At 40.5% G+C, this 25,396-nt stretch overlaps 1 protein-coding gene across 2 annotated transcripts; it reads left to right on the forward strand.

Annotated features, from left to right (window-relative positions):
• Positions 1-25,161, forward strand: cntn3a.2 (contactin 3a, tandem duplicate 2). 2 transcript variants are annotated; one of them, XM_041053858.1, is made up of 22 exons: positions 1-55; positions 794-929; positions 4,050-4,225; positions 5,717-5,812; positions 6,011-6,214; positions 7,094-7,196; positions 7,555-7,739; positions 8,584-8,720; positions 9,936-10,065; positions 10,532-10,682; positions 11,051-11,178; positions 12,489-12,658; positions 14,048-14,165; positions 18,367-18,525; positions 19,495-19,644; positions 19,835-19,905; positions 20,605-20,839; positions 21,331-21,440; positions 22,926-23,112; positions 23,435-23,547; positions 23,709-23,877; positions 25,033-25,161. In XM_041053858.1, the coding sequence occupies exons 1-22, from the start codon at positions 1-3 to the stop codon at positions 25,128-25,130; spliced, it is 3,081 nt and encodes a 1,026-aa protein (XP_040909792.1). In that variant the 3' UTR covers positions 25,131-25,161. The 2 variants fall into 2 exon arrangements, with proteins under 2 accessions (XP_040909792.1, XP_040909786.1); XM_041053852.1 differs by having other exon boundaries at positions 1-51; positions 772-929.
• The last annotated feature ends 235 nt before the right edge of the window (positions 25,162-25,396 follow it).

Raw genomic sequence — 25,396 nt, forward strand, 5'->3', positions numbered from 1 at the left:
ATGATGTTGCTATGGAAACAGCTTCTACTGTTATCAATCATCGACCGTCTGGCAGGTAAACCACCTTTTTATATGAGTAATGATTCTTTCACGTTTGGACGTTTACAGTTGCGGGGTGATAGCTTGAGCAGAAAATCATGTCAGTGTCAGAGATGATAGGATGGCCCAGGTTTAAAGGAACACTCCTCAGTATTGACTTCTATTCACAACACAGGCACAATACCCTCAATCATCTTCTTCACTCTCCTCTGATTGTAACCTGATTGAGAAACAACTGCTGTTGTTGCGTTGTCTTTTAAAACCTTTTCCCTTGCTCTTAGTGGAAAATTTAAGCCTCACAAAACACAATCACTTCTGTTACTTAGAAACATCCATTTATTAATCATTTCCATCATAATGGAGGATTTCTCCTCCAAATTCACCACAAATTAAAAATGACTTTACATATAATGTGCAACAGTTTACCAATGAATAATTAAGAAATCACATTAATTCTCTTCTATCACATGGAAATATACTTGTTTTTATAATTACTGGAAGTGTCAGGAGTGGCATCCTGGTACAGGTGCTGATCTAATTCAGTTTATTCATCTGCACTTTGCAGTATCTCAAAATAATAGGAAACTTATTACTTCACGTGCTCATTAATGTCCAACCTCCCATTTTGAAAAATGCCTGCTTGTAAGGCCCAAAATCCTGTGTCCTCCTGAGGAACAGAGAATTTTTGAGGCCTGAATCAAAATGGTACTTTTTCTCTGCCTTTATGTTCAGGCTGTTACTGTTTCTCTCACAGATTGTCTGGACAGTGGATCATATCATGGTCCCAGATGGAGGATGGAGCCAGGTGACCTGTTCATTCCTGTTGACTCCATAGAAGAAGAAGCTACTCTGACCTGTGACGCTAAGGGAACACCACCTCCTCAGTACAGGTAAGAGCACGTTCAAATTAAGTGGTGTTAAATCATTTACATAATAATGAAACTTTCAGGTTTAAAAAAACATTTATTTTATTGAAACTGGTAAAAAAATATTTCAAATCAAGAATCTCAAAGTCTGTTTGAAAACTAGACAAAAAAACCCATATGCATCACCATCATATTGCTTTTGAATGGACTTAGAGGGGACTGAGCCACATAATCTGCAGCTCACTGGCAACTTCTCCCTATTTTTCTCCTCACTTTCATCACTGAAAGCATTTTTGGAGCTGTTAATGTCATAAGAGTACCTTGTTTAATGTACTGTGATCAGTGCAGGAAACATAACCTTTGGATTCACTGGGACATAAAATCTGAAAGAAGATCTGTTAAAAATGATCTTCTTTTAAAAAAAAAAAAAAATGGGGATATTTGGTGCAAATCTTTAATCACCAAAATCTATAAAAAGCAGTTGAGATATAGTCTTCATATTACTCTCAGTCTTACAGCTTTCCATTCATGCAAAGCCCATTTCAGTCATTTACAGTACTATAAAGAAGGATTTGTCCGTTCCAAGATGATATTTTTCATACGGAATAGCTTTTTCTCTCTTATTACATTTCTCCAAATTAGACTGGAATGCACACAGACACTCCAAGCATTGGCACCATTATGGCTTCACTAATTCATATTGACTAACACGCCACCAATCTGCCTCTTGTCTCGTCAGATAGTATCTTAGTGACACACGTGTAGCATCTTAATGATCGTCTCCTCTTATAAAACGCCACGAGACCAATGCAGGTTGCTAGACACCAGTTGGCACCAACAGGCATTGATTACAAGTGTCTCTGGCGTTCAGCGGTGGAATTACTGCAGCACAGACAACTCAGATGAGCTGAATGATAGTGGTGGTGGAGTACATGCACTCATTATTTCAGGCTTCTCACATTCCCCGCCTAAGACCAGGTATTTCCATGTACTGATTAAAGGTGAGATGAGCATGTTTAAGGTGGTGTCTTGTCAAGCTGGCTGTGCGAGGCTCTGCATGCCCTGAGCACCTCTTTGGCTCCTCTCTTGAAGTGTAAATCGGCTTGCACTGCTCCCATCCCCCTCTTCTTTTTTTTTCTCCCCTTTCCTTCCTTCCGCCATTCCTGTCACTCACAAAGATATGAGACTTTCATAGTACACACACTCTAGCAGCATAATAACTCATGGGAAAAAGCCACATCTCATATGGAAAAGCATCTTCTTCACAGCAGGTCAGAGAAAGGGATGCAATATGATTAAAAAAAAAAAAAAAATCGAAGCAGAAGGTGACTTGTTTACCCTTTAGTTGACCTGAGGTTTGAAGCCCATGGCTCTGTACCACATGATCGTCTGGAATATTCGGGTTTCTCTGTGGTCAGATGGTCAGACAACATGTGTTCACAAAATGAGTCTCGAGCAGAGTAATTCAGTTTTGGAGTTGCTATTCAATCACCTGCCCAATGTTCAGGGCACCACTGAACAGCAGAGGCACTTCAGAGCAGGTCAAAAAGAGGTGAAAACGGTGACTCAGGGATAAAGAGCTGAACGCATACAAGTGGACACAGACACCTAAACACATGTGAGCTCGTATAACCAGCAGATAAAACCCATCAGATATTCACTGCGCAGACACTCTCGAACTTTATTGCCTTAAGAAGCAGTAGGGTTCATCCCAGTGCATACAGTGACACAGCTGTGAAGTTTAAGTGTCTAAAATATGGCAGCACACACTCATCAACATGCAGTGGTTTGGATATATTCTTTAAGAAATGATTTTGAAGGTTAGACTTGAAAGCCTTTGGAAGGTTGGCCATTATGGGCTCCACGTCTTTCATTTCAGAATAGAAGAATGTGGTTGAAGGAAAGAAATTGTTATTTTTTTATGCTTTGAGAAAAATGATGGAACATTCTTGAAAAGTGCTCTGTCCTTGAACCCATCAATGCTCCATTTTTGAATAGCATATAAAAGGAGATAGAGTGTTGTGGTGGCAGAGAGTGAAAGTCTTTTCTCCCCGAATAATGGGACTTGTTTTAATCAATATATTAACCTCATGTTTTTTAAGAGTTCTTTTAGGTGCTTCATTTATTTGATAGCACCGTCTCAACCTGCTGTGCAAAGTATTATTATTATTTTAAATTCCCACGCCTGCTAAGTGTGGGAAAGATGTAATGGAAGGTGAAAAAGAGTGTAAAAGGCATCCTTTGTTACATCAGCCCACTGTTACCTCTTGCCAAGTGCTAATGTTTTGTCCTAATGAGAAGTCAAAGGTGGAATAATGTCACATTATGTAAATATAATGTGACAGAGAAGAGGTGATTATGGTTAGACTGATGATAATATCTTGGATGTCTCCTAAAACCTTTATCTTCTACTTGCCTTAAATAGCAGAGGACAGCTTTGTGTATGATACTCTTAAGATTAAACTTTAATGATCCCTGTGGGGAGAATGGGATTGCTGCTGCAGCAAATAGTGATAAAGCAAAATAAAAGTATCATAAAAACAGAAAAATCCAATATAAAGAGATTTAAATTTTATGGGTTAAAAAAGACCAAAAATACTAGAACATGTAAGTTAAACAAATGACATAAATGTATGTATGTTGCAGTATTATGGATGACGGTGTTATTAGAATATACAGATGAAGAATACGCAGCAATAATGAAACATGCAGAGTTTGATGATACTGTTTATAAATACGTCAGTTGACAAGAGACCATTCAAATACTTATCAGTATATTAACTTTTAAGACACTTTTGTCTTTTGTATTTATTTATTTATTTTTTAATCAGAGTTACCCCATTTGACTTTAGGAAATACTTTTGTTTGTAGCTTTGTTTGTTTGGAAAGCTGAAGCACGACAGGAGAAGAATTAATGGCAAAAAAAATCTGTAAACTGTAAAAGTTCAAGCTGTTTCATGCTTCAACCAGCAAGCCTGTGAATTCCTCGACACTATCACAAACACACAGCATATTTTTCTCGCTTCAAGTGAGTTATTACAGCGAGTTGTGTTCTCTACCCACCTCCTGTCAGACCACCTTGGTTGGTAGAAAGAGCTGGACAGTGCGTTTTGCCAGGGACTGATGGTGTCTTTGCCCTCACAGATGGTCACTGAATGGGACTCTCATAAATCTGGGCCTGGATCGCCGGCGGCGTCTGTCTGGGGGCAACCTCATTATAAGCAGTTTGGACCGCCACCAGGATGTAGGGGTGTACCAGTGTATGGCCTACAACACTGTAGGAGCTATCCTCAGCAGGAGAGCGAGTCTACAGTTTGCCTGTAAGTTAGTTTTTTTTCTTGTGTAAGTGTAAGTGCACTTAACAAATAATGCAGACTCACACCAAACCGACTGGGTGATATTTGCAATATTTATCAGAGTGCTGCAACGTTGGTGTGAAGCTGCATTAAATGTTAAAGCAACATGGGAGCATTTTGAGTGCAATGACAGTTTTTCACTTATGGTCATACATGCAAACTAAGAACGACTGCTTCACTTTGTGTTGCTCAGCTCAATCAAAAGTCATTGGTATTTCATTGGCTGCACTCTGGGGTAAAGTAGTCAGCCGAATTGCCTAAGTAGTGTTTGAAGAATAACTTAATAAGGGCTGAAGCCTGAACAAACATTTACTTTGACTGGAACATAATATGCCGACGCTGTAATAAAAAAAGAAAATAAGAGTAATACAAATGAATAAAAGCTACAGTGCTTTGCTTTATATTATAGCTGCACTGCTACAAGTACAGTAGGTTAGGCCGTATATGAACTGTGATTTCTTTCACATCACACATCTGTGGTGGTGAGACCGGAAAACATCTAAAACGAATAAAGAACTGAATACTTACTATTTATGTACTATTCATTATAGGGTTCTTTTCATGCAGTTAACAACAAAACATCTTTTCACACCTTCACTTGACAGTGGTATCTGGCCATGCCGATATTTTTGGCTTTGATGGGTAAGCTTTTAAGATATGCACTGCTGAGATTTGTGACGCTCAAAAATACTGAATAATGATATTTAAAAAAAAAAAAAAATACAAAACTCAACAACAGTGAGTCTTTGCAGAAATAATGTCCTGGTTACACTGGGTAATCTAAACACCTTGCTGATAAGAGCTTTAGCTATTTTCATCTTCAAATGAAAATAGTCCCCACTGGAAAATGATTGCAGCAAAGTCTGTGAATTATACTGAGTAAATGGGAGATAACCTGCAAGGCTAGATACCACTGGAGTGACTGGGAAATATGTGTAAATCACTTTTTTTGTAAGTCTCAAATTAAACAGACACAGTTTGGCCAGGTAATAAGAGTGTTTTGTCCTATGTTTGCATAATGTCATCTTTAAACTTGATTCTTTTTTAGCGTTTTAACTTGTGTTATGGCTCAGGTCGCAACTTAACCCATCATGCCATGCTCATACGGTTACTCAGAGACAAACGTTACAGGAGCTATAACCTGTTTTTATCAGCCTACTTCTCACATCATGAAATTTAATCTAATCTCTCATTTGCGTCCTGAGTTGAAGTTTCTGTACCTTGTTTTGGTTTAACATTTTACAAAAGCCCTAAAAACAGCCTCTCTTCTCTCTCGCCTTGTCTCTCTCTTCCTTCCTCTCTCTCTCTCTCTCAGGCATTGCAGATGTTCTCATGACAGTTTCCTTATAGGCTTGTGCTAGTGTCTTGCTGAAAGCTTTTACTCAGCTCTGTTCCACTCTGATATGTGAGATCCTGTGGTGATCTCTCTTTTCATTTTTTTTTCTCTTCCCTCAGACTTAGATCATTTCAAAGTGCATACCAGAAGCGCGGTGTCAGTCCGAGAGGGACAAGGAGTTGTGTTACTTTGTGGGACGCCGACTTCCTCAGGAGGTAAACTCTCTGGCCTTCATCTTAACCTTCAATACCGCTTTTATTTAAAGTTCTAGTGAGGTGTTTTGACAGGATGAAAGCATGATCTTGCCACCACAGAGTAGCCTTTTTTTTCTAATCACATTCAATTCTCTTAATCACATTTAAAATCATGTTGTATCCATGATCGGCTTCTGTGCGTCCTTGCTTGTCTTCCAGACCTTACTTATGCATGGGTCTTCAATGAGTACCCATACTTTGTTCAGCAAGACAATCGGCGTTTCGTCTCCCAGCAGACAGGAAACCTTTACATTGCCAAGGTGGAGCCCTCTGATGTGGGTAACTACACCTGTGTAGTGATGAACAGCATCACAAAGGGCAAAGTTCAAAGCTCACCTACGTCTCTGATCCTCAGGACAGATGGTAAGACATGTCTTCGGGCTATTATGTGACAAGTATGCCTTTCAGCCATGTATTAAGGACCTCTCCTTTTAAGGCGGCTTTAATCATCATCCTAGCATGAGTACTCTTTGTCCTGTCGTGCTTCACTGTAGTTGAGTCACAGAGTGCTAATGCCTGTAAGTAAATAGTTGCTCCTCAATGTAGGCCAGCAAACAAAGCACCCAAATCTCTTCTTTGCTGACTTAGCTTTCTTATAATTCGCATTCCCTTTAAAAGCTTTCCCTGTGCTTTCACATGAATTCTCAAGCTGCTTCTCAGTGGCCCGTTGTTCTATTCTCTGTTATACTTTCATAGAAAGAGTGAATAAAGATTGCCTTTGGAATGAATTAAACATAAGCCATACGTCATTGGACCATTACATTGAGTGTTCTGGTGGCTCAACCAGTTAGTTTCCACTCAGTGTACTGTACATGTAGCGGCATAAATTTAAATCCCTTCGCTTCACTTTCTGATCTTGGTCTTGCCTGCCTTCCCTGAATACTGATATAAACAATAAAACACCAGAGGTTGGGAACTGCCCACTCAAGCTTTGAAATAATAGATAAACAGCCAGACTAGCTGGAAGAAAAAAAAAACAACAAGATTTCACATATACTCTGTCTACTCCACCAAGAGGAGATTTAAATTATTCCTTGCTGGTATTTCACTACACTCTGGCGACTGCACACTTAAGTGATGTACTACTTTGAGTTTACCCATGAGAGAATGTTTGCTCATGTGTCTTTTATTTCTCCTCTGTTAGTTTTACAGTGCTTCTGTTTGGTCCATAATGCAAGCCATATTGCTTGTAAGTCATGCATAATGGAAGACTGAGCTAGTTCTTGTGCTTACTCTACATAGGAGTGATGGGTGAATATGAGCCGAAAATAGAAGTTAATTTCCCAGACAATGTACCCGCCGCAAAAGGATCAACAGTTACGCTGGAGTGTTTCGCCCTTGGGAAGTAAGATGGATTCCTTGAAGCATGTTTTCAATCTCCTGCTGTCTTTCATTATAGACAGGGAATCTTCGGATTTCAACGTAGTAAAGTTACTGTGGCAATTCTGTTTCTTAGGGTGTGGCAACAAGCAGTGATTGGTCTGAAAGCCGTGTGAGATGGCTCTTTTTGTTGTTGGATTGGGTTAAAGCTGAACCACTCATCTGCAAAAAAAAAAAAAAATACAATGAATCGGCTTTAAGCTCCGTCAAACACTCTATGGCAGGATTATTGCAGATACCTACAACCTGAGTGAGAACCTTAGAGGTTCAGAGGAACCTGGATCAGAATCTCAGCTGAGGTTTCCTTCCTTTGTCTCTTCCAGCCCTGTGCCAGAGATCACCTGGAAGAGGGCTAATGGCGTTCCCTTCCCTAGCAAAGTCAAAATGAAGTACTCGAATGCCATGCTGGAGATCCCCAGCTTCCAGCAGGATGATACTGGAGGATACGAGTGTGTGGCTGAGAACAAGATGGGGAAGAACACAGCCACTGGTCGACTGGCCTTCTATGGTACTGCCACTTTAGTTTTTTTTGGCTCTGTAACAAAACACAAAACAGTTACTGATTGTAAGATTATTAAGATTTTATCAAGAATCTATCCTGTTCTGGATTAAATGCTGCCTGCTGTCAGTATGTGACATCAAGGATTGGTTTAAATTGGTGTAAGGCTAAGAATTGTAATTAGGTAATTTCACAATTCATATAATTTTAACAGCTGTGTGTTACAGTATATACACAGCCGGAAAATGTCATTGCCTTCTTCCCGTATAACAAGCTGTGTTGGTTTTAATTTTACTGCAGTTATTACATTTTGGGTTCTTGGCTTGATTCAGCCGCTGTGTGTGTGTGTGTGAGGGAAAATGGCACTTGTGAAATTGGAACTGATGGTATGTACAGTGCCTGCGAAGTGAGCTGGGCTTATTATGAGCACAAGTCTCTGCCCATGAAAATCCCTGAAAAGCTGTCAATACACAAGAGGTAGGAATGCGCTGGATGGGAAATTGACAGAGGTGATGATAATTATACCGAGAATTAAGGTGACAGGTTGGGGTGAGCGGTGATGTCGGGTGCACTTCACCCCGCCACGTGAGCTTCCTGCTTTGTGGTGCAGTGTTTCGTGCTAATCTTGAGTTGCCACAAGCTGCTGACACAGTTAAGTGATGAAACTGAGCGACACCCTACATTCGCTCTTCCCTCACCGTCTCCTTTAAAAGACAAACCCATTCTTCTGACGCTTTGTGATTTTCGCTGATTTGAGCTGTCAAAATTTAATGAGATAATTCTGCTCCCTCCAAACCTGCCCTGCTGGTTCTTGTCAAGATTTTTCACTGGAGGATATTTTCTGTGTCCTCAGCCAAGCCTCAGTGGATCCAGACCATGAAGGACACGGCCCTGGCCATAGAGGAGAGACTATACTGGGAGTGTCGAGCCAATGGCAAGCCCAAACCCTCCTACACGTGGCTGAAAAACGGCCAGCAGCTTCTCTCGGAGGTAAATTACTGCCTGTTTTCTGCCACCGACCAGTGTTTCATTTTAAAGACTTAATCTTCGGCTTCGGCTCATCCTTTCATTTTAGAGAGCCTGGCAGCAAACACATTGCTGTTTTTCCTAGTGCAATTCAGAGTGAGATGAGAGGAGAGTGTAAACATCTTGCTGAGGTGTGCCAGTGATGAGACATGGATGTAACTGTCTCTTACTCCGCTCTACCTTGGCAGATTACACAGTTTTATAGAGTGGATCAGTGTAGTCCCCGGGAGATTGCTCCATTTCATCTGAATGAAGTCAGTGGTTGTTTTTCATTATTCATGGTGCATGTTTAAGCTCCTCCAGATTTAGGGACAAAGGGCTTAATCTACTGTGAAATATATTGTATATAGCTGCACACCTTACTCCAGACCACCAGCAATACATGTGGTCTTGTGTATTTTAAGATCCATAGCTTTGAATGTGACAGACTGTAACATGCAGCTGAGATTTATTTTCTTAGTAGCACTTTAATAATGCTCAGAGTGAGACATCTTTTAAATTAGAATGCAAATATAACCTGTTTGATTTTATTATTAAAAAAATGACATTTTTAAATGTCATTCTTTAATATTGATTTAAGAATATCGTCACTGTTCTAAGATTCATAATGTGATTAACATTTTTTGCCATCAAAAGGGCAGGATTACGTCGTTTTCAGATATACAGTATATGGCTTATGATAAGAACACTGTTGTGTAAATGTATATACTTTAATTAAAATGCTATTGAGACTGAATGTGAGAGCTTAATCCTCGCATACAAAGCAGAAACAGTGTGTTTGGATTTATGGCTATGTGGATGGATTGATGGAATTATGTGAGGTTTCTCACTCAAAAACCTTACATTTTACTCTCCAAACAAAATCTATAATGGATCAGGACCCTTGATTTAGTCACACAGACCTTGGTTTCGCTACAGAATGTCAGTCCTGAAAACAAAAAGACTATAAAGACAGGTTCACATGGTGGTGAGGGCAAGCACGGCCACATTTGGAAAGCAAAAAATATGTTTTGTGCTCTGACCATTCTCTGCAACATAATCCTGATTTGATCTACGCCTGTTGACAATGCCTTAAGCCAATCCAATACTTATTGAGCTTTGCCCAAGCACGCTGAGTAAAGCAAAAGCTACCTTTAAGTCTTAAGCAATAATTGCTTTCTTTCATCCCTTTCTTTACAGGACAGGATCCATGTGGAGGATGGAGTCCTGTCAGTGTCTGTGCTGACACTATCTGACGCCGGCATGTACCAGTGTGTGGCTGAGAATAAACACGGCGTCATATATTTTGCTGCTGAACTAATGGTTTTAGGTAGGATGGCATTTATCTCTCCTTTAAGTCCTCAAATCATTGTTGCCAAAGAATCTTAAAGGTCATCTTACTGTCATTCTTAAAGGTTGTCTGGATTAATGGATAATGGGGTCAGTGAGAATGGTTTTGTGGGGTCAAACACATTTAAAAAATATATATTTTTCCCTTCTTGGTATCGTGATTTACTTTGATGTTGTGGTTGAGGATGGGGTGATAGATACAGAATTCCCAGCTGAACATTAAACATGAGCTTTTACAGTAAAACCATTTAAAAGTTTTATAATTTTATCCTATTCATAAATCCATTTTATATTTTGTTTTATATCTATTTGATTCCCATTACAAATGTTTAAAGTATCTGACTCCATCCCTTTACAATTTGCTGATTCTCCTGGATCAAGCTGAGGCTCGCCCTGTTAGATTTGCTGCAGTCTTGTATTAAAGTCAGTTTACTGTTTCCCATCAGCCTCTCCACCAGACTTCACAGGGAACGTCCTCAGAGCTTTGCTCAAAGCCAAGGCAGGAACTACTGTGACTTTAGAGTGCAAACCCCAGGCCTATCCCATCGCCAGCATTTTATGGAAGAAAGGGAACCTGCCCATCCACACCAATGACAGGTAATGACTGAACTCCAAAGTAGCTGTAAGTGGTCTGAAATGGCTTTTATAATGGTATTGCAAAGGGCTGTTCAAAATATTGATGTTAATGTATGCACATAAACAATTCAGTTATATTTTCTGTATTGATGATATCAGAGCACGTGTGTTATTTATCCCAGATGCGCTCTTTCCAAGCCCTTGTGTGGTCTAACTGATCGATATTCACCGCACATACACACACACCGCTAAACTGGTAGATTTCCATGATCACATTGGACTCTGGCATGCTGACAAATCCGCGATCAGAGTTTAGCTGTTGATAAAATGATTCTTGGTTTTTAGGAGTTAGATGGTGAACTGTTGTCTTTGTTGGTACGCTCCTGTAGGATCACACTTTCCCCAGATGGAACGCTGAGGCTTGCCAACGTGAGCAAGTCCGATGCAGGCAGCTATACGTGCTTCGCTAGGAATAGATTTGGCATGTCGAGTACGACGGGAAGGCTCCTTGTTACCGGTAAGCTCCACTATTAGACTGCAGAATGTTTGTGTGCCCCACTTAGTAAGCTGAATTTATTGCTCAGTATGGATTAACACAAGAGAGTTACTGTACCGCAAGGACTTGAGTCAATAACTGGTGGGTAGAAAACATAAACAAACTTTAAGTTTCGCTCTGAGGAGTGTGTCAAAACTTGGGGAAGTTTTTGTCCTTGAGGGACTAAATGTAGACTCTATGCATAATTAAGTAACAGCCTTAACTTTTTTTGAACATAATTTTTGTCTAAATTAGTCATTTGTGGGTGTGTATTGGTTACTAAAGCTGAACTGCAACGTGAAAAAAAAAAACCCCTCGTCTTTCAGGTGAGTTTTATATTGAGTCGTCATGTCCTGCTGTGTTTTCGCTACAGCTGCAATAACCTCACTGGGAAGGTGTTTGAGAAAATCCTCCATCATTGTTTTCCTCAAAGCAGTTGAAACAACCAATTTACTGCGACAAATGAAAGTGCTCTGAGTGGAAGCAATGAAAGCATTAGTGAGGAGGTGTTACAGATGCTGTTATTGTATTGAGCGTGTGTTTCCAGTGGAGTGATAGTTGAGTGTTCTCCGGGATTCTTATTGGTTTTATTAATGTGCTGAACGCTATTGTTTGCCACTATATCTGTCACGGCCAGGAGTATTTTTTATTCCAAGGTCATAATGCAGTCGGCGACACAAAGCCATGACCCAGACATTGAGTACTACTAGCTTAAGAACTGAGGGGACACGTTTTTTTCCCCTTTTTATTCCTTGACAGTCTGCGTAAGGTAAGATGTGAGAGTGGAAATCCTCTTCCTTCGGGTTGTACCTTTTTTATTTGATTCCCGCAGATTCATTATCATGCGTTTTGAAGCGCAGAAGACTTAGTCAAATGATTGCTATAGTAGACTTTGAAGCGGTGCCCCTCAGTTTTTGTTCTGGATGCTCAGAGGAGCCCATTACATGACGTATTATCTGATCCACAGTGTATTGTAATTGTTATCAGGATTTCAGAAGATTATTCTAGCTGTGTCAGCCTGGAGTATTAAGGCATTTTAGAGGTGGCAGGCTGTATGTTATCACATTATTCCACTAAGACTTTCATGAGACCTTCTTTATGTAGATAATACTACGCTGCCTTTGACTTAGTGTACGACAGAACATGTTCGTGTGTTCCAGCAAGTGTCGTAGGCTTCTGTTTCAGAAAGTCAGCTCATCTCCTTGCAATGAAAAGTCTCATGTTCTGTGTGAGACTGGCAGCCGTCCCGTCAGAAATGACTCCCTCTCACAGTGTGTTCTTCTCTGGGGCAGATCCAACCAGAATCATCCAGGGCCCAGTGGACATGGAGATCATCGTGGGCGAGAGCATCGTGTTACCGTGTCAGGTCGCCAGCGACCCCGTCCTTGACGTTTCTTTCTCCTGGGCTTTCAACGGACAGCTCATCGTCAAGGGAGACGGTCACTTCGAGCTAGTGGGTGGGGTGAGTGACCTGCTGTCACACTTCTTCAGAACATGCGAATGGGCAGTTGGCACCTCTTCCCATCATGCTTCATTTAATCCCTTTTTGGTCTGACATTGTGGTGTTTCAGGGAGAGATTTACCTGGGCTAGTTTTGCTGCAGTTGGTATGATACCATCATTTCCACGATTCTAAAAGTCTCCTTGGAGACACAATAAGCTGTGGGAATCTTTGGAAGGAAGTGCTATTAGATCATTCGGTCCCCCTGAGCCTCCAATTGTACTTTTGTGAATGGAAACATGGCGGTCGCTGTGTCAAAATACACCTCCTACACAAAAAATCATGATGTAGGTAATGTGTTAGTTGCTCAGCCATTGTGACAGGTTGTCATCTTCTCGAGCACACGTCTTCTACTCGAGCTCAGCCTTCTGAAGTAATCTATTTTTTAATACTTGGGCTGGTCTTGAATTCTTTTCAAATCCCACTTTGACATAGCCTGCTGCACAGCTCCTCATAACAGAAAGGGAATACACATCATTAGAGGTGTCTTTTAGAGGAATGAAAGCATGGCAGCGCCCCAAATGACAAAACACTTTCAGAGCACCCTCACACCCTTTGAGATTATCCATTCTTCCTGTGTGTGTTTGAGTGACAGTGTTCTTATCTGAAAAGAGACTCCTTCCCCCAGAAATGCTAGAATGTCCCCAGTCCAAAGAGATTATCAACTTAACTTTGCTGCTTCAAGGAATTTAATTTCCATAATTAAACCATGTTGGCTCTAGTACCACATTTCTCTGCCAATGCCAAGAGAACAATTTCACCACTAATTTACCATTTGCCGCTTACGGGTGTCCTCTCAGATGAGAATCTAGACGGCCTTTTTTTTTTTTTTTTTTTTTTTTTTTCCCCCCTTTCCAATCAAACAAAAGAATACACACTGAATCAGTAGTAATAGTATATTTGTGTAGTCCCTCACAACAGGTCTTTAAGGTCATGGTGATGACTGCAAAATGCAAGTGAAATAACCGAGGCCTTGTCAGACACAGAGACATTTGCTGCATGCAAGTTTTGTCAATTCTAGCCACGATCCTTTTCATCTGAGCCGATCTTGAACTGCTGTATGTGACATAGAGTTTCTCTTGAAATTGTTCATTATGTTTTGCTTTTATGGCTTTGACTGCAAGAAGGGTCAAGAGATGTGTGTAAAATATCTTTGGTGTAAAATGTCTTTTTTAAAAACAGGCCAGATTTTCCTCTGCAAAGTTCTGTGGCTAAATAACTGCAGGATCTGCAAACGTTGTTGGCACCGCTATTTACTGCACCTTACGTATGCTTCACTACATTCTTTAATAAGCTGTCACAAGGTCTGTTATCTTTCATGCTACATAAAGCTTTCTTTCCTCCTTGGTAGAGAACAGCAGGAGATCTGATGATCAGGAACATTCAGCTTTACCATGCGGGCAAATATATCTGCGTGGTGGACACAGACGTGGAGAGCCTGTCAGCTGTAGCTGTATTGATTGTGAAAGGTAAGAAAACCTCCTTTCTGCTCTGCAGTCACTAATTAAAAGTGGGCTCACAGCCAGGATTGCTGTTTGTCTTTTAAAATGGTTGAAATTAAAAATGTAAACTTAACTGTAAAGTGCATGATAGATATAACACAAAAAAAAATGTCTGTAGGGTTACCGTACCAAACCAAGCTATGTTGGAGAAATATTTGGACATTATATGGCTATGCTTTACTGAGAATAAAAAGATTGCTGACTTTCAGGACGTATAATGTTCACTTAGGCTTTCAAACTCGATTGGGTTTTGTTTCAGCTGGTGATTGCAGTGTGACCAAAATGCCCATATCCTCATGAAAATCATTCTGGATATCATCAGAATCCACTCCTTTTATGTCTTGCTTATTTCTGGCAGCAGTCGCTTGATTACATCAAATAGCGGAAGCTTGCTTTTCTTTTATGTTGCATTGAGGGATGCTTGTGCAAATAAAGAACTCAAGAAGACTGTGTGAAATTACAGGAATATCAGCTAGGGTTTTTAAGAATGTGTTGTTTTGTTTTGGGTTTTTCTTTTCCTCTCTTTTTAATGTCCAATTTTCAGCATCACTGCAGTGAACTTGACAGTGGAATGTTTAGATGCCTGTCTGTGCTCACTCATGCAGTATGTATAGCTCCAGAGAGACGCACCATTGTAGAGAGCTACAAAACAGAACAACTTTTGCTATATGTTTCAGGGAGTGGCAGGTTTGTATTGTGCGCAGGGGGAAAGGACGGATGTTTCTGGCTTTGATCAATACACCAAAATAGCGCAGCAAATTGACACTACGCAAATATGTTAAATGTCAGATGAGGTGAGGGATGATTTTGGTGTCAAGATTTGAAAAGGTTGGATCCATATCTTTGTCTTGTAAGGATACCCACCAGTGATTCAACTTGGCATGTTGAAGATCTCCCCGGCAAATGGCATTAATAATCACTCCTTTCCAAATGGCTGAGGACTAAGTGGAAATAAGGCTGTCTCTCAAGTAGAAGCAACATCAGGGCCCTGGAAATGGATCGCACTGCTATTGACTGGAGAGGAACTTGTCTGTGACTCAGATTGTGCATTATTTACACTTCCTGGTCACGCCAGCTGTCATGGATGTCTCATTGCTTGGATCGAATGGCTTCAAATGTTGGGCAGCAAAGCATGAAGCTGGACAGAAACCTGGTCGTGGGGGGAGGCGGGGGTGGGGGGGCAAAGGCTTTGCTCGATCACAACTGCAGACCTCTAACCAGCAGACAGTGGTCACGTGTCGAATAGAGTATTATTTTCCAATCTAGCAGGGCAGTTGTTACCCTGTTTGGAAACCCCCACTACCTCTGTGCCCGTGACCCACAAAGGACACTGGTTAACACATTTGCACAGTGTTGTCAAGCTTACTTTTTGTGTTGTCTAGGTATCCCATTATTAGTTTGTTAATGTTGATTCATCAGCTTGTAAGTGTCATTTTACTTTTGTATCTGGTCAAGTTATAGTGAGTTTTAACTGCTTTATTAACTGTCAGGTAGTTTGCTGTTTGGTCCAGTGGTCCCCAAGTTTGAGTCTACACCCTTCTGAGAGTCACAAGATAAAAATGATTCATGAATCAGAAAAAGAAAACCAAAGCTCTGCACCACAAATTATTATTAAATATTTATTTATTTATTTATTTATTAAATTATTATTTGTTTTTATCTTTTCCTTTGTCATCTTTCTAACAATGTAATGTATTTTATAAGCTTTTTTTTAACATCACATTTTTGAACTTTTGGACTAAGTATAGTTGTCAGATAAACATAGTGGAGTTAAAAAGTGCATAATTTCCCGCTTAAATATAGTGGAATAGAATTGAATAAAATGGAAATAGACAAGTAAAGTACAATTAGTACCAAAACACGGTCCATGAGTAAATGCACTTAGTTGCTCTCCACCACTGACAGTAGCATATATTTTCAGAGAAAGCGTCCCTGTCCCTGGCTGGATAACCAACAGAACATGCTGTTTTCATCTGAACTACTTCCTGCCACAGAAACTGTCCAGTGTTGTGTGGATTATCCAAAGCAGTGAATCTGGAAAGAGATGTTGCCGTTGACTTTCTTTTAAATGTCATTTTTCAAAAGCTGGTAGCACCACAAACAAAATTTCCATCCACCCCCATTTCTTTTGAGGTGGAAAAATCTCTGGAGATTGATAGCTCAAAACCTGGACAAATGAAACACAATCTATCTGTGTGGATATGTACACGGAGAGGCAGGCGAGAAAACATTTCAACAGAATCTAACCTCCTTCAGTGGCTGCATTTTCGTGTGTGCTCAAAAAAACTGCAAATTTAATGTTAAGACAACAATGTGAATAATGCAGGACTGATGTAACTGTGATAGCGATCATGTCAGTGTGATTATGCTTACAGCTGGAGTGAGTATGATCGCAGGAACATACATTGAATAGACCATGAAAGATTACACTTGCAGTGATAGCAACTATTGGTGTTAATGACAATAGATACATTATTGCAGTCATGTAATATTAGCCAGTGAGAGTAGCTCAGTAATTCTGCAGGGTGCTGTTTCAGATCTGTTTCGCTCTGCTCCTCTCACAACACTGAAGGTCAATGATAATCGCTCCTGACACAAAGACTCTTGAGTGATCAATCTGGATTCTTGTTTTTTTTTTTGTTTTTTTTTTAAACAACGGCAGTGGAAAATGTTTTGGATGCCACTCCATGATGTCTCACAAACACTCCACTGTGTGGTGGTGGATGTGGAGAAGGTCACGTTATACGGATAACATCGTGGTCATTAGCATTCAAACCACTTGGCGAGCACTCGTGCTTGTTTGACAGTTGCATCATCATCATCATCATCATCATCATCCTGGAAGACAGTACTTAGGGAAATATACCTCACATCTGCCAGTGCAACACTGTTCAACTATGTCTTTTATCATTATTACTTGATCACTTTTATAACATACTGTGATTTAGCTTCACTTCTGACATGTGATAGCATATTTTACAAATTTGGGTAATATTCAGTTTTGATCAAAATAATATTACCATGTCTGTGATTATTCATAATGCAACCAGATATTAATTTGCAGTGTGCCAAGTTCACAATAAAAGCCCAGACAGTCTGTCCATAATAATAACAGATTATTTGAACACCCTCAAGACACTGACAGCACCCTCTTGCCTCAGCCAATGAAATATAATTAAGAGGATAAGGAATTGATCCTTGATTGTGTTCTCCATTAACATGTATTAATGAGGCCAGTGTATTAAAGGGTTTTTTTTTCTCTCTTTTTTTTTATCAAGAGCTGCTAATGAGTTTTACAAAGATCAATATCTCTAAAGCCAGGGCTTTGAGGCCAAATGTATGCGGGCAGCACATTCAGGGGCTTCTGTAAACAAAAATATATGTATAGCTCAGCATGCGCATTGAATGCAGTCAGCTAAGTATTTATACATGCATTGACACATATAGCACATACATGCTACATGAAGCATGAATAGTTTTTTTGTGTTTCCAGCTCATTGATTGTCCATTAAGATGATTTAAAGCTTTAATAATTAGAATATTTTCCTTCAGATTAGAAACCACGTCAGAGCCGGCGATGAGTGTGAGCAGAGCTGGGGACGTTATTATTCTGCAGTCTGTCTCACAGCTCTCTAGTGGTCTATTATTTCTGATGAGCCGACACATTCATTAGAACAGGAAACAGTAGATGAGGCTAAAGTAAAACATCACACCGCTTAATTGGTGGGCTAATGAAAATAAATGATAAAACTGGTTTTCTTCAGGGCTATGAGGTCCTTCTTCATCGTCTACCTTTTAATTTGACTCCCTGCATCTACTTGCGTCTACTGTTTCATCGATCACTTACCAGGAGGAACATGAAAGGGAAGGATTACAAGTTGGGTGAATGTTGGAGGATGAATCTTAAATTAACTTTTAATTCCTTGTGAAGGGCATTCTTTCACTTCAAACTCAGAGCTCATTAAATTTTTTTTCGCTTTTGATTTTAAAATATAAAGGCTTTCAACTAAGCAGAGAAGTCTGTACTAGCAGTATAGTTTAGGCGAATGTGTTTTAGGGGAGATGTATATTCCAGTATGTGCGAGTGCACATGTTTACGCCAACATTCTGTCGTCTCGTCTGTGCCTCTGCGTGTATCTCATCGTGTCCGTTCCTGTGATTGAGCCAGGCTCCCCCAGCCCACCAGACTCTGTGACGGTGGAGGAGGTGACAGACAGTACAGCCCAGCTGACCTGGAGCCCTGGCAGAGACAACGGCAGCCCCATCACCAATTACCTCATCCAGACCAGAACTCCCTTCACTGTGGGCTGGCAGAGGGTTAACACAGGTAGGCGGCGCTGGAAAATAAGTTTTCATCTTGCAGCACATGTGATGTTATATTCAGATAATTCATGGAGACCCGTAGGGAAATTCTCTTTTTTTTTTCTTTCTCCTTCAGCAGAGAGGTCAGAGTGTAGGGACAGCTACAGACCAGAACCTCTGGAGATGGAAGGGATTCAGGGTCTTACTCAAGAGGACTAAGGGTCAATGTTGCTGATTTTACGTGATCTCATTTAAACCACTTAAACAACCTCCACACCAGGCTCAGTCAAAACCAAAATCACCCACTAAAGTGAAATTTAACGACATCTATTTGACAACACCTTCCACCTGTTTCTATGAAGGTTGTATGGATTATATTGCAAAAAATGGAATAAGTCTTTCAGAATTCATTTATACAACATTAAATGCACACATTATAGTGCAGTACAAATCTGTGAAATAGATATCTATCTATATAACACAGTGGTAAGTTACAATTCATATTAAACAAGAAACAAAGAGGAAAAAAACTAGGAAAAATTCAAGCCAAGTTAAACCTGCTCAAGTCAGTCGCCTATAAAGGGATCAGATGACTATGTTTCATGACAAAGAGGTCAGTTGTAATGATGAACCCAAAGATAATGATCACCCAGCTCTGGAGATCCCCTGAACTCTACAGAGCTTTTTATGTCTTTGAGCTCATTGTTTTGGTTTTTCCAGCCCACAACTTGGCTGTTGTGGTTCGGTCTCCCCGCTCTCATTAACATCATTTTCAGCAGTAGAGAGCAGCTGTTTTCAAAAGGCAGACAGCTAACACCCCAGGTGGTAGTGTCAAAGAAGACACTGTTGCAGACAGTCATGCTCGCTGCTAACCCTTTTACATTGAGTTACCTTACCTCTGCTTTTTCATTTAATTATTTTGTAATATTGTAGAGATTTGGTTCTCTTGCATTTGTCTTTTTTTAATTTATGTACATACTATTTGTGTTTCTAGTCCCTGAGGTGATCGATGGGAACACACTGACAGCCACTGTGGTGGACCTCAATGCCTGGGTGGAGTATGAGTTTCGGGTTTTGGCCAAGAACAGCGTTGGGGTCGGAGAACCCAGTCCCGTGTCTGTGAAGACCAGGACAGAGGACGCAGGTACGATAAGAGCCGTTTGCTTTTTCCACCTGAATCATTCATCTGGATCAGATAGAAAATATTAAAACCCCAAAAAGACAAGTGGTTTAAAATTACACCACTATTACACCACTATTTATTTTTTTGTACAATTTAATGAAGGCTAAAGTGTTGCTCATATGGAGGTGTGAACGAGGTCTGTGTTGTTTAGTTCCTGATGCAGCGCCAGGTGACGTGGGTGGAGGAGGCGGAAGCAGATCTGAACTGGTCATCACATGGGAGGTAAGTCATCAGTCTTATGTTCCAGTCTGTTATTCAAGGTGGCTGTAGTCTAGTTTTTTCTTTTTTTTTCTTCTTTTTTTTTTCCTTTTTTTTTTTTATTTACTCTTGAGTGAGGTGCTTAATATTTCTCGCTAAATCAAAGCTCCTGCTCTGTTTGGCCTGTGGGTGTCATAAATTTTGGGTTCAATTGAAGTCTGGCGCTGCAGTTGTCGTAATTTCTTAGTTAAAGAGTCTGTGTGTAAGGCAGCAGCAATGTATACACAAGCAGAACACTGAACTTGACAGTTATTGTCACTTTGAAAGCATAGATCTGTGGTGAATTACTGTTGTTCAGCCAAATCTACAATGCTCAAATCAAGCAATGGAGTGAGCCAGTCGGATATAATGCAGATATTGAAGAAGTCATTAGGTGGCCAAAGCTATCTCATCATTTAAGTTTTCTCATTTGGTTAAATGCAGAAATAACTTTTCAATTTAAAAGCTGCACGGACGCTCTGTAATGAGCTTAGATTTTGTTTTAAAATGGCATTTTACTTCTCATTTCATTTCCTCAGGTGGGTCACAAAAGCAATTTGTGGGTCATGCACTTCTTTCGGCATCCATGAGAGTGGGTGGTGATTGTGTCAGCCCAGCGGCGGGGTGAACGTGAGTGGTTTGTATATGTTTTAATATCACTATAGTTTTGTGTTTCACTCTCAGCCTGTCCCCGAAGAACTACAGAATGGTGAGAGCTTTGGTTACATCATTGCTTTTCGCGCCTTCGGAGAAGTTAGCTGGACTCACGTGGCCACCTCTGCCCCCGGCGCATCGCGCTATGTGTACCGCAACGACAGCATCGCACCTTTCTCTCCATTTCATGTCAAGGTTGGCACTTACAACAGCAAAGGACAGGGTCCCTTCAGCCCTGTGGTCACCATCTACTCTGCAGAGATAGGTAAGGGAATGATGAGTGGGATTTTTGCAAAGCTACAAAGCGTTTTCTTCTTTCTTTAAAGGGGACAAAGATCATGAAAGTGGTTTTACTGCATCTGCTGGGCTGAAAGCACTTGATAATTACAGAGACATGCTGGGAAATACATCTGTAGAAATCTTTTTACAAGTAGAATAAGGTAGAAAACTAGGGGAAAAAAACCATTTATGTAAGGATTGCATCCAAATATCACCACACTTTTGAATGGCTGTGCCAAAGTGAAAACCGGTTGGCATTTAGATCTGTGGTACCTCTCCACATGCTGAGAGGGGGTCAGTCTGTAGTGTAGTGTCGGTCTATTTACCAGCAGCACCCGTGTGTGATGATTCACCCAAGTAGAGATCAACGAGAATGCGGCACAGTTATAAATGTAGAAATTGAAGAGATTTGTTCTGCTTGTCTCTGTACTGTTGGAAGAAGGCGGCAGAGCTCAGTCTCCTGTTGTCTGTTTTCAGAGCCAAGTGGGATGCCAGCAGGAGTTTGGGCCAGAAGTGTCTCAGCCTCTGAGATTGAGGTGAATTGGCAGGCTCTCTCCTTCACCCCTGAAAGGGTTCTGGGCTATGAGGTAAATTTTACTCTTTTAAATGGAAATAGAAGTTGCATACAGCACAATTCAAATGCTTGTCATCACCCCTGTTGTACCTCAAAGCCATCGCTTCCACACTTTGCGTCGCCATGGAAATGGCTGTTTCAGCTGGGCGACTGTTATAGCCAGAATTATACTGTTCTTCCCACCAGCACAATAGAAAACATGTCAGAGGGTTTTCGAGAAAACAAAAGAAAATTGCCTGTCCACATGCCTTTTTATGTCTCTGTCAGTTATGGGATTTTGTGATACAGAGCTTCATGATAGTCTGTGCTGCAATACTAATCCAGACCTTACCCCAGAGTAGCAAAAACAGCCATAATACCAGACCAAAAACTGACACAGAAAACTGTGTGCTGTTGGTAGCACATGGGAATCGATCTTTAGCCTTGTCACTGTTCTCTAAATAAAATAGGAATACTGTTCCATTTTAAACCCAAAACCGTTGACTGCATTCTGTCTTACCTTCAAAAATTGGGACAGCCTGATTAGCTGAACAATTCGTCGGCATGCTTCTGACTGCATAATCAGGGTGATCAAAGGGCTTTAATGTGAGATGTTGTTATTCTTTTGCTCGGTAAAATCAAAGATGTTTCAACATTTCCATCCGGGCAAGTCAGCTTTTCTGCCATTTCGTATCTGAGCTACCTCAGCGATGTCAACAGCAGCAAACAATAATACTGTAATTGAATAACGATGACAAAAAAGTGGATGATGGAACTTAATCAGTAATATTACTATTTAATTGCATATTTTAATTAGTCAGATTTTCATCAGAGGGAAATAAATATTACATGCCATGTTGCGCAACATAGATTGATGTATTGTAGTGCTGAAACGATTGCACAATAAATCCATTCGTCCTGCGACAAAGAAAATCTGGGTTGTTAATTTTCATAATTGATAAATTGTTTCAGTCATCAAGCAGCCCCCAGCTCCTCACATGTGAGCATTTGCTGCTTTTCTGTTTTGTATCATTGTAACTTAAATACACAGAGATTTTTGACTGTTGATTGGACAAAGTTATCACCTTGTGCTCTGGGACATTATAATGGACATTTTTTAAAATTATTATTTGACATTTTAATGATTAAATATTTGATTGATTCATCAAAAAATGTGTAGATGACTCAGTAGGGAAAATCATCTTTCATTTCTGCCCACTTGTGCCTCTCAGTTGTAGCTGAAAAGTAGCAAAACATTCGTAGGAGTTGTAAAAGTCTATTCAGTCTTTGTGATGTCAGATTAAATATCCTGCTGCAAAGTTGAAAGAAAACCATGATCCCTCTTCAGAAGATACACCCAGAGGCAAACATTTAACAGCACCACATTTCTCCCAAGACATCATAAACAACTACAAATGCTGCATGTGATAGAAAATGTTGCCAATGTACACATTTTGCTCCAATCCAAAGCCAAACGTCACAGTTAAATCCCAGCTGACACACTCTCTGTCTCAAATAGGTGGTTTACTGGGAAGATGACACCAAGCCAGAGACCATGGGGAAGGTTAGGGTGCCTTGGAACCAAACCTCGGTCACAGTGAGCGGCTTGGCAGGAAACACGCAGTATTTCCTAACAGTCAGCGCCTTCAACACAGCGGGCACAGGCCCCTTCCTCCCCGCAATCAATGTTACCACAAAAAAGCCACGTAAGTTGCAGCACCAAGACACCCTGCTGCTCAGGGGTTTGATTTCGTATCCGCACTGATTATAATTCAAAGGTGCAAACTAGAAAAGGTTTGTCTTTGCTCAGCTGTTACAACAGCGCCGCAGAAAGTGAATATGTGTTGAGGCATGTTTGCATGCTCATATCACAGACATCAGGTGGATGGTGGCAACAAGATTTATTTCTGATCCCATTCTTGGATGTCATATTACCCCATAAGAGAAATAGGATAATTCAAGTATAATGATGTGGCAGGAACATTTCTGTGCTGACATATAGAAATGAATTATTTTTGTATCATGCAGCACCAGCGCAGCCTCCACTGAACGTTGAATGGACCCTAATTGGCTCTCAGCTCTCTCTTTACTGGGAACCTGTGGTGGCAATGGAGTCAGAGTCTGAAGTTACAGGCTACCAAGTGAGTTCTTCCTCTCTCTCAGTATGCTTCACAGTAGCATGTTTATATACTACTATTATGTATCAGACTGATTGGAAGCATGGACCTTACTTTTGTGCTGGCTCACTCTAAGCTGCCAGGCTGTAAGAACACCCATCTTGCCCCCCCCCCCACATGTTTAGCTGTCATACAGGAGACAGAGACAGAAAGAGGTGAACACCCTCACAACAACCAATTCAACAGCCGAGCTGACCCTTCCCGAGGACAATGACGACTACATCATCCACATTCGGACACTGAGTGAAGGAGGGCTGGGCCCGGCCTCGGATCCCATACGAATCCACCAATTAAGTAAGCTTGTTGTTGAGGGTTTAAAAAGGTGTTGTAGTTATGTGGTTAAAAATAGGAAGTTCAAGTAGTAGTTTCAATTGGACTCGCTCATCTGGAAAAAAAGGACACAGCGACTGCTTGTTTCAGTTCTCTCTCTCTCTGATGGAATACAAAAACTACTTATTTCAAGGTTTTCTGTCTTCGGGCGTAGCAGTGAAATATGCTGATGCCACCATGTTCCACAGAGAGACAGAGAAGAATTGACATATAGATTCACCGGGACCTCAATCTTTCAGAACATCTATTTTTTTTATTATTTACCCAGTCTTGTAAATGAAGTCACTTAACACTTTTTAAACCTGACAGGGACATTTTGTCCTCCATTGACTCCCCAGCCACCCCTGTTGGGCTCTTCCTTGCTTCATATTTTGCTGAAATATGCAGCACAATCCATCTCTGTCGCAGAGGTTTACTTCCTCTTTTACTAGATGCTATTGCTATCCTGTGGGACACTTGGGCGGGGAGGTGGGGGGGGCTCTTCTTCTGCTCTAAATGCTAATTTGCATTGTTGATATTCTGTGTTGAATCCCTGAAAGCAGCATTTCAGAGAGATGGAATTTCATGCTGGCTTTTCTTTTAAATTTCATTTGAAAAATAGGATACCTTTTTTTTCCCAGAGATTCTTAGGATACTGTAAAGAAAAAAATATATGTGGGCAAAACACATTAGCAGGCAAAAGAGAGTGCTGTGTTTATAGAAACCCTTTCTCGAAATCATCAGAAGTGGTTTAGGAGGTTGCTTTTGCATCAGTAATATATACTTTTATCCAGGAAGGTTTTAGGTGGATATTATCTAAAGATCTCTAAAGAGCTAATTGACTCGCTTAAATCATACTAGCGTTGAGATCAAACTGCATCAGGCTTCTGGTCCCTTTACTTCCAACCCACTTAATACATTTCTTACTTATAATCACAGTCACAAGCCAGGGCTTAAACAAGTTTTTAAGTACCCCTGTGATACATCAGTATGCATGTTTTATGTTTGGGAAAGCCAAGTATCTAATGTTCAGTGAGAATGTTTTCAGCAAATCTGTTGTTATCTACTTCTTCTTCCCCCATCAGGTTTTGACACCAGTTTATTATGTATTCTTTTTCTTTTTTTTTTGTGTTCCTCCAGGTATGAGTGCCCGTGGCTCGAGAGCCTGGAGTGTGGACATCTCCCCCCTCTCCCTGCTCCTCGCCATTGCAATATCAACATTCAGGTCAACGTCGTGACACCATGACAGACTCTGCTCTTTCTCAACGTTCAGTATTGTTTTGTTTTTTTTCCTTAAATTTGTGAAAGTTGCCAAGTTTTGTTTTGTGTTTTTTTCCCCTCTCTTTTTATGGAGGTGACACCATTCTGCAGTGTTAGTTTGCAGGTATGAAGCAGCACAAGAGTGGAGCGTGCTGTCAGATACTTGCTTAACAGTAAATGCTTGAGCTTTCTCTTTTTCGTTTTCTTTTTTTTTCTTTTTTTAACGTGGGTCTGTTTTGACATT

This window comes from Toxotes jaculatrix, chromosome 2 (genome assembly GCF_017976425.1).
Source record: "Toxotes jaculatrix isolate fToxJac2 chromosome 2, fToxJac2.pri, whole genome shotgun sequence".
In the NCBI taxonomy this organism is placed as follows: Eukaryota; Metazoa; Chordata; class Actinopteri; family Toxotidae; genus Toxotes; species Toxotes jaculatrix.

Bases quoted from the DNA above. Each gene is read 5' to 3' on its own strand.
- cntn3a.2 (XM_041053852.1), top strand. From the start codon at position 1: ATGATGTTGCTATGGAAACAGCTTCTACTGTTATCAATCATCGACCGT. The intron at 6,215-7,093 runs GTAAGACATGTC...TACTCTACATAG, and splicing joins TCTGATCCTCAGGACAGATG to GAGTGATGGGTGAATATGAG. The intron at 10,066-10,531 runs GTAGGATGGCAT...GTTTCCCATCAG, and splicing joins TGCTGAACTAATGGTTTTAG to CCTCTCCACCAGACTTCACA.